This window comes from Zootoca vivipara, chromosome 3, assembly GCF_963506605.1.
Source record: "Zootoca vivipara chromosome 3, rZooViv1.1, whole genome shotgun sequence".
NCBI lineage: Eukaryota > Metazoa > Chordata > Lepidosauria > Squamata > Lacertidae > Zootoca > Zootoca vivipara.
In genome coordinates, this window is record NC_083278.1 from 71,735,164 (window position 1) to 71,747,770 (window position 12,607).

At 39.2% G+C, this 12,607-nt stretch overlaps 1 protein-coding gene across 1 annotated transcript in view; it reads right to left on the bottom strand.

Moving 5' to 3' along the window:
* Nucleotides 1–12,607, bottom strand: part of WDR27 (WD repeat domain 27) — an 80,150-nt gene that overhangs the window by 34,887 nt on the left and 32,656 nt on the right. The window contains exons 23-24 of the mRNA XM_060272834.1: nt 3,565–3,662; nt 1,101–1,203 (exon numbers count right to left, since the gene is read on the bottom strand). Coding sequence (XP_060128817.1) covers nt 1,101–1,203; nt 3,565–3,662 — 201 coding nt within the window. The remainder of the gene's footprint in view (nt 1–1,100; nt 1,204–3,564; nt 3,663–12,607) is intronic.

The window sequence follows — 12,607 nt, forward strand, 5'->3', positions numbered from 1 at the left end:
GCAGTTTATGATTAATAACCCTACTTTTATTGCTTCTTTTGGCTTCATATTCATTACACATTCCTTAAAAAGAAGAGGTGAAGCACTAAACTCTCTAAATGGAACTACGTATGTCACAAAAACAATCGTTGCAAACTTAACAGGAAAGAGGAAGCTTATATAACAGATTTGTTTCTAGATTCCACTATTTAGAGTCAATAATAATATCACTGTTGGCCAACAGAATTGATGGGGAGATGGGAGGGAGACCCTTCTGCACAGAATCACATAATAAAATCCATATTGGGTGAACAGGAGGCTATTCCCACTTAATCTGGGTTGGCAAACAGTAATTACAAGAGGCAAAACTCAGGATGCAGGGCATGCTCCAGCCGAAAAGAGGTAGAAGTGAATTATCAGCCATCACCACCTTGAGGAGCATCCTCAATTGTATTATTGTTCCCCAAATATACTGAGGAAAACCACAGAACATTCCTCCTAATTACATAAATACTAAAATAGATATCTTGCCAGGCTCAGTTTCCTCATAGGGGTATCCCAGCCCCTTCCCATACTTCAGAGCACATGTAATTACTCCTCAAGAACATGTATAGCCTAAACCACAACATCTTATCTTTTAATGTGCTGTTTTTCATTTTATTTTTTACACTATAGTCTTGTATATACTGTATCTAGGGAAAAGCTTTCAAAACTTGCTTAAAACTTTCTTTCCCCATTCCCTGCATGGAAAGCTGAAATGGCAGCCTATGTTTTCACAATATTCAAATTTCAATTTCCCTTAGTCCTGGTCTTCATCTTTCTACCTACTCTCCAGACTCACACCTGGATTTACCAGACATAGGTGTAGTTTCATATAAACAGATGCATCCTCTCCATGAAATAATAAAATAGTATAGCTAACTTGTGAAATATACAACAAGTTCCAAAATCCAAATAAACACACAGATGTGATGGAATTTAGTTCAGGTAAAAAAAGAAAAGAAACAATTAAAAGGCCAACAATTCCAAATTCCTGTAAGATTAAAAAGCTATAAGAGGTCACAAAACTTTCTGTATTTACAATAGCATATATACACTAGAAATAAACTACTAATACATACACATTTATCTTCAGATCCACAGGCAATGAATTGTCCACAAGGAGAAACAGCGATTCCACAGGGGTGACAGCGGCTACTATGACCTTTGTAATGACGTTCACACCTTCAGAAAGGGTTTAATTAAATAAATAAAGTACTACTTCTTTAAAAAAAATAAACAAATTGCTTCTATGATTAATCATGCATTAGAAGAAGGTTCACAACCTCTGAATATTTCATTCAACAGTACACTAAAGATGGGCTAGTGGAGATCAGTATTTTCACATTGAAGGCCCACAGAATTTATAGAATTATAAATCAGGGTCTAAAGTCTCTACAAGCCCTCTAAGCATACAGTGGATATTAAGCCCACTAAGTCAATGACTGCTGGGGATATAGCCCACCAACTAACACAAACTCACTATGACATCACATCAAATCAACTAATGCCGCTGAAATAGACAGTGTGGAAACAGAAATAAGGGAGTAGAAAACAAAAAACAGGAGCGGAAAGAAAGACTCTTATAAAAAAGACCTGACAACATTAATAACACATCATACAGCAAGGCCATTAGCTACAATACAGTTAAACTGCTTACCCAGATTTTACTTTTAACTATTTTACCATTCAACTGCTTTACTTAAATTAATGTTTGAAAAGGAGGCAGCAGATAAGTGACCTGTGAAAAACTTTCCAATTTTTCATTTTTCATGAATTGTAGTTAGACCAGTTGATTGCAAAAACATAAGGATGTAACAGAGTCCAACCCCCAAAGTATCTCATTTTATTACTTTTTGACATTTGGTAGGGGTAATAAAACTTTATAGTTTGGCACGTTTTTACAAACACTCTAAAAAAAGATAAGATTAAATTATAAAACAATAACCAAAAAATCAACTGATATTAAGCTGGCCACCACATTCTTCCAAAGCAGTTTTTCAAACACACTTCACTTCTACATACTCTACAATTCAATAATTTATACTGTTCTCCCCATATATGTTTTTCCTGTTCTTCTGCTCTGATTTGCATATGAAATGCTTTTCAAGTCAGATAAAATGAAATAGATTTTCAAGATTAAAAGGGTGTGTTTCATTACTTAATTCCCAAGTTCTGTTGCTTTAGAATAGGATTCACCTCCACATGTGCTTTTAAATATACAGTATATACATTTTAAAATGTGACTTAAACCATCTCCCTGGTTACGTGCACCTGTATTAAAAAAATGTTCCTGCATTTGGGCAGAGCAATCCTAATCTACCAAGATGCAGGTTTATTTACTTATTTAAGTTATTTATATATTGCCCACTGCATAAACCACAGGGCAATTTAAAACAGGAAAACAGATTTTTTTAAAATGTTGAAGAAATGTAACATATATACACCAACACCTCTTGTGTAAATTAAGCTGCATCTTAACTGCTCCTGGCTGTGGGGGAGGAGTGTAAATCTTCATTTTCTGGCCTTCCATTGACACTCATGGCTTAAATGTCAGTTATACTTGCATTTTTTATGGTGTACACCGAACTCTGTGGGTGGAACCAATGAATGGAGTTAGGATGCAGCATAACCCTCCCTGGCTGTGACACTCTCATTTCCCACTCTTAACAAGCACTGTGTTTGCCCTTTACACTGGCATAACTTTTGCCTTCTGACCTTATGGCAACAAGGTTTTCTCTCAGCCAGTGTAAGTAGATATACCAGGGTAAGTCACTTACACCAGCTGAAGATCAATTCAATCAGGCGTGTGGGGTAGCAGGATATGCCACAACCTAATCTCTCCCAAATGGTGAGGAGTCATTAGGATGCAGTTTAAATTTACAAAGAACATATACTAACACATCTGACTTCTGGAATAATTGACTGGTTGGGATTGCTCTGCCCAGCAGCCTTCCTCAATCTAGCATCCTCTAGATCAGGCATCCCCAAACTTCGGCCCTCCAGATGTTTTGGACTACAATTCCCATCTTCCCTGACCACTGGTCCTGTTAGCTAGGGATCATGGGAGTTGTAGGCCAAAACATCTGGAGGGCCACAGTTTGGGGGTGCCTGCTCTAGATGTTTTGGACTCCATTAGCTCCAACCGGCATGGTCAATGGTCAGGACAGATGGAAGCTGTAGTCCAAAACTTCAGGTTGGAAGGCTTCAGGTTGGAAAAGGATGATTTAGGGTAAAAATAGAATCTGATTCTATATACTATAGAGTCTACTGGTGCTTTGGACTGTAACTGTTATTCTATACAAAACATAAATTTGCAGAATCTTCAGTACATATCTAGGCATATGCATACACGTAAATGTTAAAAAGAATTCACATAAACATGATGGAAAAAGAAATATATAAATTGAACATGAGGAGAAAAAATGGGCTTCACTGTTCACAAAAACAGAGATTATCCTAGATTCATAGTGCCTAGTGACAATCCAACCACTTTTGTCACAGTTAGCATTTGCACACAGGCTCAGACAAATAAACTGTTGTTACCTCAGTGTTCTCAAATCCCAGAGCTTGATACCATCACCAATGGCTGTTGTTAAGAAAAGATTGTAAGCTTCATATTGCTGACTGCTAAAAGCTGATCCCTGCAAAACATTAGTTTAAAATTGCTGAATCCTATGCAAGAGATTATATCCATTAAGGAAATTGCACTAAAAATTGTATAGACATCTTAGCAAAGGCTGAACAATTTCACTTGTTTGCAACAACTTTCACTTACTGCAGCAACAGCTTCTGAGAAGGCTAGTTGCTTGAATCACCAAATTAGAGGTATTATGTCACAAGCAAAATAAACAAATGCATTCACATTAACAGAAGCTAAAACACAGACAATGCTGAAGTAAAGTGTTGGTAGGAAAATTATTAGGAAGAAACTAAGAGGTTGTTCCCAGTATACCAAATGTGGAAAGTATTGGCAATGAGAATTGAGATGTCTTCCAATACTGTAGTTGGCATTGACAAAGGGATATTTTCCTTCCTGGTAAAGGTCATATAAATATTAGAAGAAATAAGATCTGGTATTACCAATGTTGTGTTTTCTTACAAAGTAGTAACTCTGAGCCCTTGCCATTAATAGTTTATAGCCATTTCATACAAATATTCTATGAATTCCTATTGATCTCATTTACAGTGCAATTCTATTTGTGTCTACTCAGAAGGAAGTCTCACTGAGTTCAACGGGATAAAAAAAATTCCTTCAGTAGCACCTTAAAGACCAACTAAGTTTTAATTTTGATATGAGCTTTCGTGTGCATGCACACTTCATCAGATACGAGTTCAACAGGGCATACTTCCAGGCAAGTATATGCAGGATTGCTATTTAAATTGTCAGGGTTCTTAGGTGGTAAAGGTAAAGGTAAAGGGACCCCTGACCATTAGGTCCAGTCGTGACCGACTCTGGGGTTGCACGCTCATCTCGCATTATTGGCCAAGGGAGCCGGCGTACAGCTTCCAGGTCATGTGGCCAGCATGACAAAGCCGCTTCTGGCAAACCAGAGCAGCACATGGAAAAGCCGTTTACCTTCCTGCTGTAGCGGTTCCTATTTATCTACTTGCATTTTGACGTGCTTTCGAACTGCTAGGTTGGCAGGAGCTGGGACCAAGCAACGGGAGCTCACCCCGTCACAGGGATTCGAACCGCCGACCTTCTGATCAGCAAGCCCTAGGCTCAGTGGTTTAACCACAGCGCCACCTGGGTATTCAACTCAATTTTACTGGTGAAACCCCATTGAAATGAATGGACATGACTAAGTTAGATCCATTAATTTCAATAGATCCACTCTGAGCAAAATATCTAGTTCTCACAATTGCTGATGTAAATAACTGGGAAATGTTCTAATCTTTAGTCAACAGATATTCAACCCAGCCTTTAAAATTACCTGCAAAACAGGTTGTAATAACATAATATATAATACATAAATATAAATAAATACAATATAAATTTAAAAAACCTCGCAAGTGGTATACAGCAAATTGTCAGGAGGCGGCCAACCAAACCCTGGCCCCTGCCAGATCACCATGGGGCCCATGGTCTGGCTGCTAAACCACCCACCAATTAAGGTAAGTGGACTTCCTCCTGACCTCACTGCCTACAATTCCTGCCCCTTCATATGTACCGTGTTTCTCATATTATAAGACATGTCTTATATTTATTTTTTCCTCAAAAAACACACTATGGCTTATTTTCAAGGGATGTCTTATTTTTTTCCTCCTCCTCCTGCCGCGGCCAGCATTGCTGCTGCGCCTATCACTATGTCTTATTTTCGGGGTATGGCTTATATTCCTTGAATGCTTAAAAATCCTGCTATGGCTTATTTTATGGGTATGTCTTAAAATATGAGAAACAGGGTATATATGTACCTGCAACTTAGGATAACACTTCATGCTTCTTATGAAGTGGACTGTAATCCATGTAAGCTTATGCCATAATAAATCAGTTAGTATTTTAAGGTGCCACAAATCTTTCTTTTATCATGGAGAAGGCACTTTTTGATTTATCAGAATTCATCATTATTTAAATTTACTATACATATATTTGCATTTTCCCTTAAATGCTTTTTTCATTAAAGTATGAAATATTTATAATGAATATATAAAAACCATTTAAAAACACATTTAAAAGGTTACAAGCAAGTACTATTTGCCAGTTTAAGGGGCCCTCCAGTTCAAGGAGGCGTTACCACTCCTTTGAATACCACAGGCAAAGTTCCTCTTTCATGCCCTTGTCCTCTAACAAATAAAATTGGAAAGTTGGAAGGATCATCTAGTCCAACCCCCTGCAATGCAGGAATATGCAGTTGTCCCATACGGGGATCAAACCTGCAACCTTGCCATTATCAGCACCAAGCTCTAACCAACTGAATAGCTCTCTCCCAAGTTAGTCAAAATAATAGTTCCTGCCAAAGGTCTTCCCAAAGGGCTGTTATTAAATGTTATTGCCCCAAATTAGCTCCAGATTTCAAAGAATCATAGGACCGTAGAGTTTGAAGGAACTCCAAGGGTCATCTAATGCAACTCCCTGCAATGCAGGGATCACAACTAAAACACAGATTTGCAAGGCTACTCCTCTCCATGAACCTTTTCTGTGTCAAAAATCATCATGAAAAGCAACCTCCAAGATTCTCTTCATAAAATAGAGATGGGTATATGTGTTTCAGATCCCTGTAGTGAAAGAAGCTGTCCTCATTCACCAGGCATTGTTGCTCTATTAATCATCTGAAAGGTATATTCAGCACAATGGCAGCTGCATCTTCAACTGCTTTGGAATCAATGTTATTTCGAAGTAATTGTAAGGCTCTTTACTGGATGATGTTTGGTTTCAGCAGCAGACTAAGTTATCTCTGCATAAATAATATCCTGCACTTTCATCAGTGGAAGGATAGATAAGATAGCATATCTTACTCTGTGCATAATTATTCCAAGATGGCAAACTGGTGTCTCAATTCTTCGGCATACATTAGATCAAGGGTTGTCAACCTGGTCCCTACCACCCACTAGTGGGCATTTCAGGATTCTAGGTGAGCAGTAGGGGGTTCTACGGCACAAGCTGAATCCTCCTTCCATCGAGCACTGGTGGGCGGTAAGGAATTTTTACCATCAAGAAAGATGCATTAGTGGGTGGTAGGTATAAAAAAGGTTGACTACCCCTGCATTAGATATTATCTGACACTCAAAGCTACTGCTGAATTCATATTCCAGCCATATGCATTTTGGTGCATAAGATAATACTTAGTGTGAAAGTCACAGCTAGGACAATAAAAGCTTTTTATTATTTTTCTGCAGAAGATTCCATGCTTAACATGGATAAGAGTCAAATGCTTGTCTCTAACATAGTTACAATCAATGCAACTTAGTCCTTAACACGAGAACTAAAACTATACTACCATTTCCCGCTAAAGGTATATGCACATTTTTAGAATGAGGTTACAAATATGCATCAACATGCACAACTTCAGACAGAGAACCTCAAATAGTTTGTGGCAATTGCTAATATTTAGTTACATTTTATTTATTTATTTAGAGCATTTTTATCCTGTTGTTCAGCCAAAACGGCTCTTAGAGTGGCTTACATAACTAGTAAAAACAAGGCACTTCCTGCTCTCATATTTACAATCTAAAAGACACAACGCAAAAGAGAGAGGGGGACGAGTAGGGAAGAGGAAAAAAGCAAACTTAGGTACCAATTCCTAGTAATAGTTTCTATAATGAGCAACTGGGAAGTTAACAGTTCAGGTAGCCTGATGGAATGGTTGCTACTAAATGACAATTAAGGTAGACTCAAAGGCAGCTGGTCTCAGCACAGACAGGAGGAGGAGCTGTCTTCCCTTCTCTCTGTCTGCTGTAGCATGATGAAATGACTACCTCTAAGTGACTGGTAAGGAAGAGCCAGCAATTATATTTATGATAGTTACTTTAATTTAAGAGACAGTGTGATTCCTTGGCTAATGTAGGGCTTTGAACTGGGAAACCTAGATTTATATTCCTGTTCAGCCTCAGAGACATTGAATAGTATTGTGCAAGCTGTTAGCTGTGATCCATATATACATAAGCAGCATTGGAGGATTATAGAATCATGGAATTGTGGAGTTGGAAGGGACGTCCTACAACACAGGAATCTCAGCTAAAGCATTCATAACCAATGGCCATCCAAGTTCTGCTTTAAAACCTCCAAGGAAGGAGAGTCCACGACCAGAGCAAGAGAAAACAAGCTTGCTCCATCGTACACATGACAGCCCTCTAGACATTCTGTCTCCTGCAGCATTAGCAACCTCCTAGTTTGGTGTCATCTGAAAAGTGGATGAGCACCCCTCAATTATTTCCTCGAAGTTGTTGGCCCAGGACAAATCCCTGCAGCACCCCACTTGTCACTTTCTTCCAGGATGATGAGGAACCACTCTTTGGGTTTGGTCAGTCAACCAGCTACAAATCCACGTAACAGTTACCTCATCCAGCCCACATTTTACCAGCTACTCCACAAGAAAATCATGGAGGACTTTGTCAAAAGCCAAACTGAAATCAAGGTACTGTATACTACGTCCACAGCATTTCCCTGATCCACCAAGCTTGAATTTTTTTAAAAAAAAAGAGAATCGTCTGGTATGACTTGTTTTTGAGAAACCCATGCTGTGTCTTAGTAATCAAAACATACTTTTCTAAGTTCTCACAGACCGCTTGTTTAATTATCTGTTCTAGGATGTTTACTGGTATTGACATCAAGCTGACTGGTCAGTAGTTACCTGGATCTACTCCCCCCTCCTTTTTTCTGAAGATGGGGACAACATTTACTCACCTCCAGTCTGCAAGGACATCACCTGTTCTCCAAGAAATCTCAAAAATTATAGACAGATGCTCTGGGATTACATCTGCAAGCTCCTTTAGTACCTATGGGTGTAGCTCATCAAGCCCTGGAAGTTTTCATTCATTTAAAGTAGCTAGGTGTCCCCTTACCACCTATTTTCCTACCAGAAGGATACTGAACCAAAGAAATTCTGTTGGTATCCCTAGTCCAACAGAGACTGATGTATGCTTAAGCCCACCGATAACAAGCTTAAGAGTGCACTTTACAATTGTGCTGGATCATGGCCTTTGTGCCCAACAATAAAACAATTATGGATTTTATACGTAATGATACTATAAAAGGAAAATTGGGGCATCATGTTGTATTAAAAATGAATGATTTATTAACTTCAGGCTGCTCTGATAATTTTACATAAAAGAGATTGTCTGACTTATACTAATATGATGTAAAAGTCAGCATCTCATCTATCTCATCAACATGTAGTTATTATAGGCTATGATCCAGAAAAATATCACTTTTGCTTTCGGTGGGATTTCATCTTTTTTATTCCTCTAACAGCAGCCTTCCAAAGCTTTTCCATCTGAAGGGACTTGCTGGAGTGTGGCCATCGAGTTTTACCACTAAGCATTTTACTTAAAAGTTTTAATGTATGTTACAAAACGGCAAAAGTTGATTTAGGATTGTAATCTTCAATTTTCCATAAAAACAAGCTCCAATTTCTCTCCCCATATGAGTGTGTGTCCACAGCTTCAAAATGTGCTCTACTTAAATAACTTGAAGTCACTTTGCTGACAGAGGAAAAAGAAAAGCCAGAAGAAGTCAAAGCATCCATGTATTACAAATAATACTGCAGAAGTTTAGTAAGTTAAGTGTTATATCAGACCAGGCTCTCAGAAAACCACAAAACCTATGCTAAAGTCATTCTAAGGAACTGCTTTAAAACCACAAAAGAAAAGACATTCAGAACTGAGGACGGACTGCTGTCTGTAGCTTAACCAATGAGCTTAAGCACAGCAGGAAGACAAAACAGGGCATGAGGAACAACTACAATATCACACAACGTGTCTTTAATCCCCAAACCTCTTGTATATATTGCTGAAACAACTTGGCAAATTATAAAATGCAGTGAATTCTGTGTCATCTGCCCAGGATTGAAGTGAAGCAACCCTTTGTTTAGAAGAAATTACCACCATGACTGTAAATTACTTCAAGTCCAAGGTTAAATCAGGGTCTATGGACATAGCAAGTCAATATAAAAAGTAAGTTGACATCTTTGTGTATAATTGTTTCTGAATAAGTGTTAATAGGGAGGTCTTCTTTTCATTTCTTTCATTAGACACTTATATCAGAATCTTGCACATAAGCAGCTCACCAAGCTGCTATAGCTGCTAATACCATTCTATTTCCTATGAAGCTTTTCCCTACAGGCTTGTTTCTCTAGAACAACCTTCCCCAACCTAGTGCTGTCCAGGTGTTTTAAAATACAACTTACACTATCACTGGCCATGCTGTCTGGGGCTGATGCTGTCTGGGGCTGATGAGAGTTGTAGTCCAAAACATCTCAAGTAAATATATTAGGCAGCCATGTAATACATTAACTTTACTCTCCAGTGATTGAACACCACAACTTATGTTCTATGTATCGCAGAAGCTGGCAACCACCATTAAATAGATGCCAAGAGTGTGGATGGTGCTGTGGTCTAAACCACAGAGCCTAGGGCTTGCCAATCAGAAGGTCGGCAGTTCGAATCCCCGCGACGGGGTGAGCTCCCGTTGCTCGGTCCCAGCTCCTGCCAACCTAGCAGTTCGAAATCACGTCAAAGTGCAAGTAGATAAATAGGGACCACTCCAGCAGGAAGGTAAACAGCTTTTCTGTGTGCTGCTCTGGTTCGCCAGAAGCTGCTTAGTCATGCTGGCCACATGACCCGGAAGCTGTCTGCAGACAAACGCCGGCTCCCTCAGCCAGTAAAGCGAGATGAGCGCGCAACCCCAGAGTGGTCCGCGACTGGACTTAATGGTCATGGGTCCCTTTACCTTTACCTTTAAGAGCATTTTACACAGGATTACCAATGGCCCCATGCAAATTCCGTTGCATATTGTAAACTGAACTACAAGCAGAAAAGTTCAATTGATCCTATATCTAGTATTACTGTAAGTAGGACCCACAGTGCTGATTCACAATGTAAACAATGTCTATGACTGTACTGGATTTATTCCATTATTTCCTAGTATTTTTTTAGCTCTTATTATGATTAAATATCTATCCTACCATTCCAAAGGAGCCCAGGGCAGCGAGCACAAAATCAAAACAAAAACAAAAAAAACAATTAAAATCTCCAAAAACAATTCTAATGCAGACGCAGACTGGGAAAGCGTGTAAAAAAATAACCATAAACCATAATGGCAGACACATAAATATCAGTACACAAGTATCAAGTTGAACAAATATGCACCTTCCTTTCACACTTTCCTGCAGGAAACCTGGCATAGCCACAGTGAAGTGTGAAGTGACCCTCAGGGCAACTTCATACATTTTCCCTACACCTCAGTCGTGTGTATTATTTGGAAACCTTGCAAAAATGAGTTCTCCCTCTCCTTTCCATGTGCCATCTTGCTGAACAGCTTCTATGTTTATAACCTGAAAGGGGACATATATTAACAGAACTCCAAACATTAAAAAAGCTTGCAGTTTCTTAACCGTGGAGAAAGCATAACCAGTGAAGCAACTAAACAAGGAAAAGTTAAGGACAACCAGCTCAAATAGATGAGGATAGATGCTTCCTACTAATACCACAGGTAAACCAGGGTGTGGTTCCACAATATGTCCTTGCCAAGCCAAACTTTACCCACCATGTCAAACTGTTCTGAACCTGCGTACTCACTTGCATATCACTAATGTGACGGGAGCAGGAGACATGGGTTTCAACAGCAGCAGAAAGCTGCTGTTTGGACTTTCTTTCCTCCATGTGACTGCTTATGCAACTTTTTAATGGAGTTGGTTCTGTTAAAATTATCTCTGTAGCAGACATCTAAGAGAATGATCTAGTTTCATGTCATTGAAATAAAAACTAAAGTCTGGATTACAGAATAATAAGCTTTCAAAACCTTGATTTATAGATTAACAAGAAATATCGGAAACCACAAGAACTGTTTTGCACTACTGAAACTTAGAAGGTGGAATCTATTTAGATTAAATTTGGGAACATTTCCCCCTTCTGACTACCAAGCTTTAGCCAAGAGTGAATTTTTATATTCGTTTTATAAATACAAGAAGAAAATTGGGATTAAAATGGAACTGCTGACAGACCATTTTTTATAATAGCAATGTTGTTTTAGCTCTAATGATGCCAACCCAGCATTTAAAAAATCTTTTAACTAAGATTGTGATCTAAGCATCAAATATTTAGAAATATGCTTAACTGAAATTTACTTCCAAGCAAATATAAATAGCAGGGTACAAATCAATGTTTTCAAGTTACTTGTAAGAAGCATACTGAAGTAAAGCATGCCATCTAAGCATGGTGTGGTATGAGTTACATCTCAAGGGACTGAAGATGGTGGCTGAAATCCAGTCAAGCAGATGTGTGCCAGATGTGTGTAAACAGCAGAACACAACAGCCCCCACGGTGGTACATCTGAAAGGGATTTCCAAAGCAGTTTACCCAATCAATCCTAACGAGAGCAGTGCAGTAAATGGTAAAGGGACCCCTGAGCATTAGATCCAGTCGTGAATGACTCTGGGGTTGCGGCACTCATCTCACTTTGCTGGCCAAGGGAGCTGGCGTACAGCTTCCGGGTCATGTGGCCACTGTGACTAAGCTGCTTCTGGCGAACCAGAGCAGCGCACAGAAACGCCGTTTACCTTCCCGCCAGAGCGGTTTACCCAAACAATCCTAACTAGGGCAGTGCAGTAGTGAAGTGAAATAGAGTGGAGCAGCAGATACATCACTGTATCCCAAGCCCCATTACCTCACACCAACCATGGTTAATTGGGGGGGCACATTCTGCTTCACTATGACAACCCAAGGCTGGCATAGCTGGTGAGCTTTGGATCCAGCAGATTTAAAGCTGCTGGTGCCCTGCCTGAAACACCGTGTTTTGAGGCCTCTCACTTCCTAACACTGGCTTTCAGCACTTGAACTGCACTCTTAATTTTTCAGCATATTATCCCTCAATGCGCACACATAATCATTTGAGCATTCATAAATGGGATATCTGCACCACAATCAATAG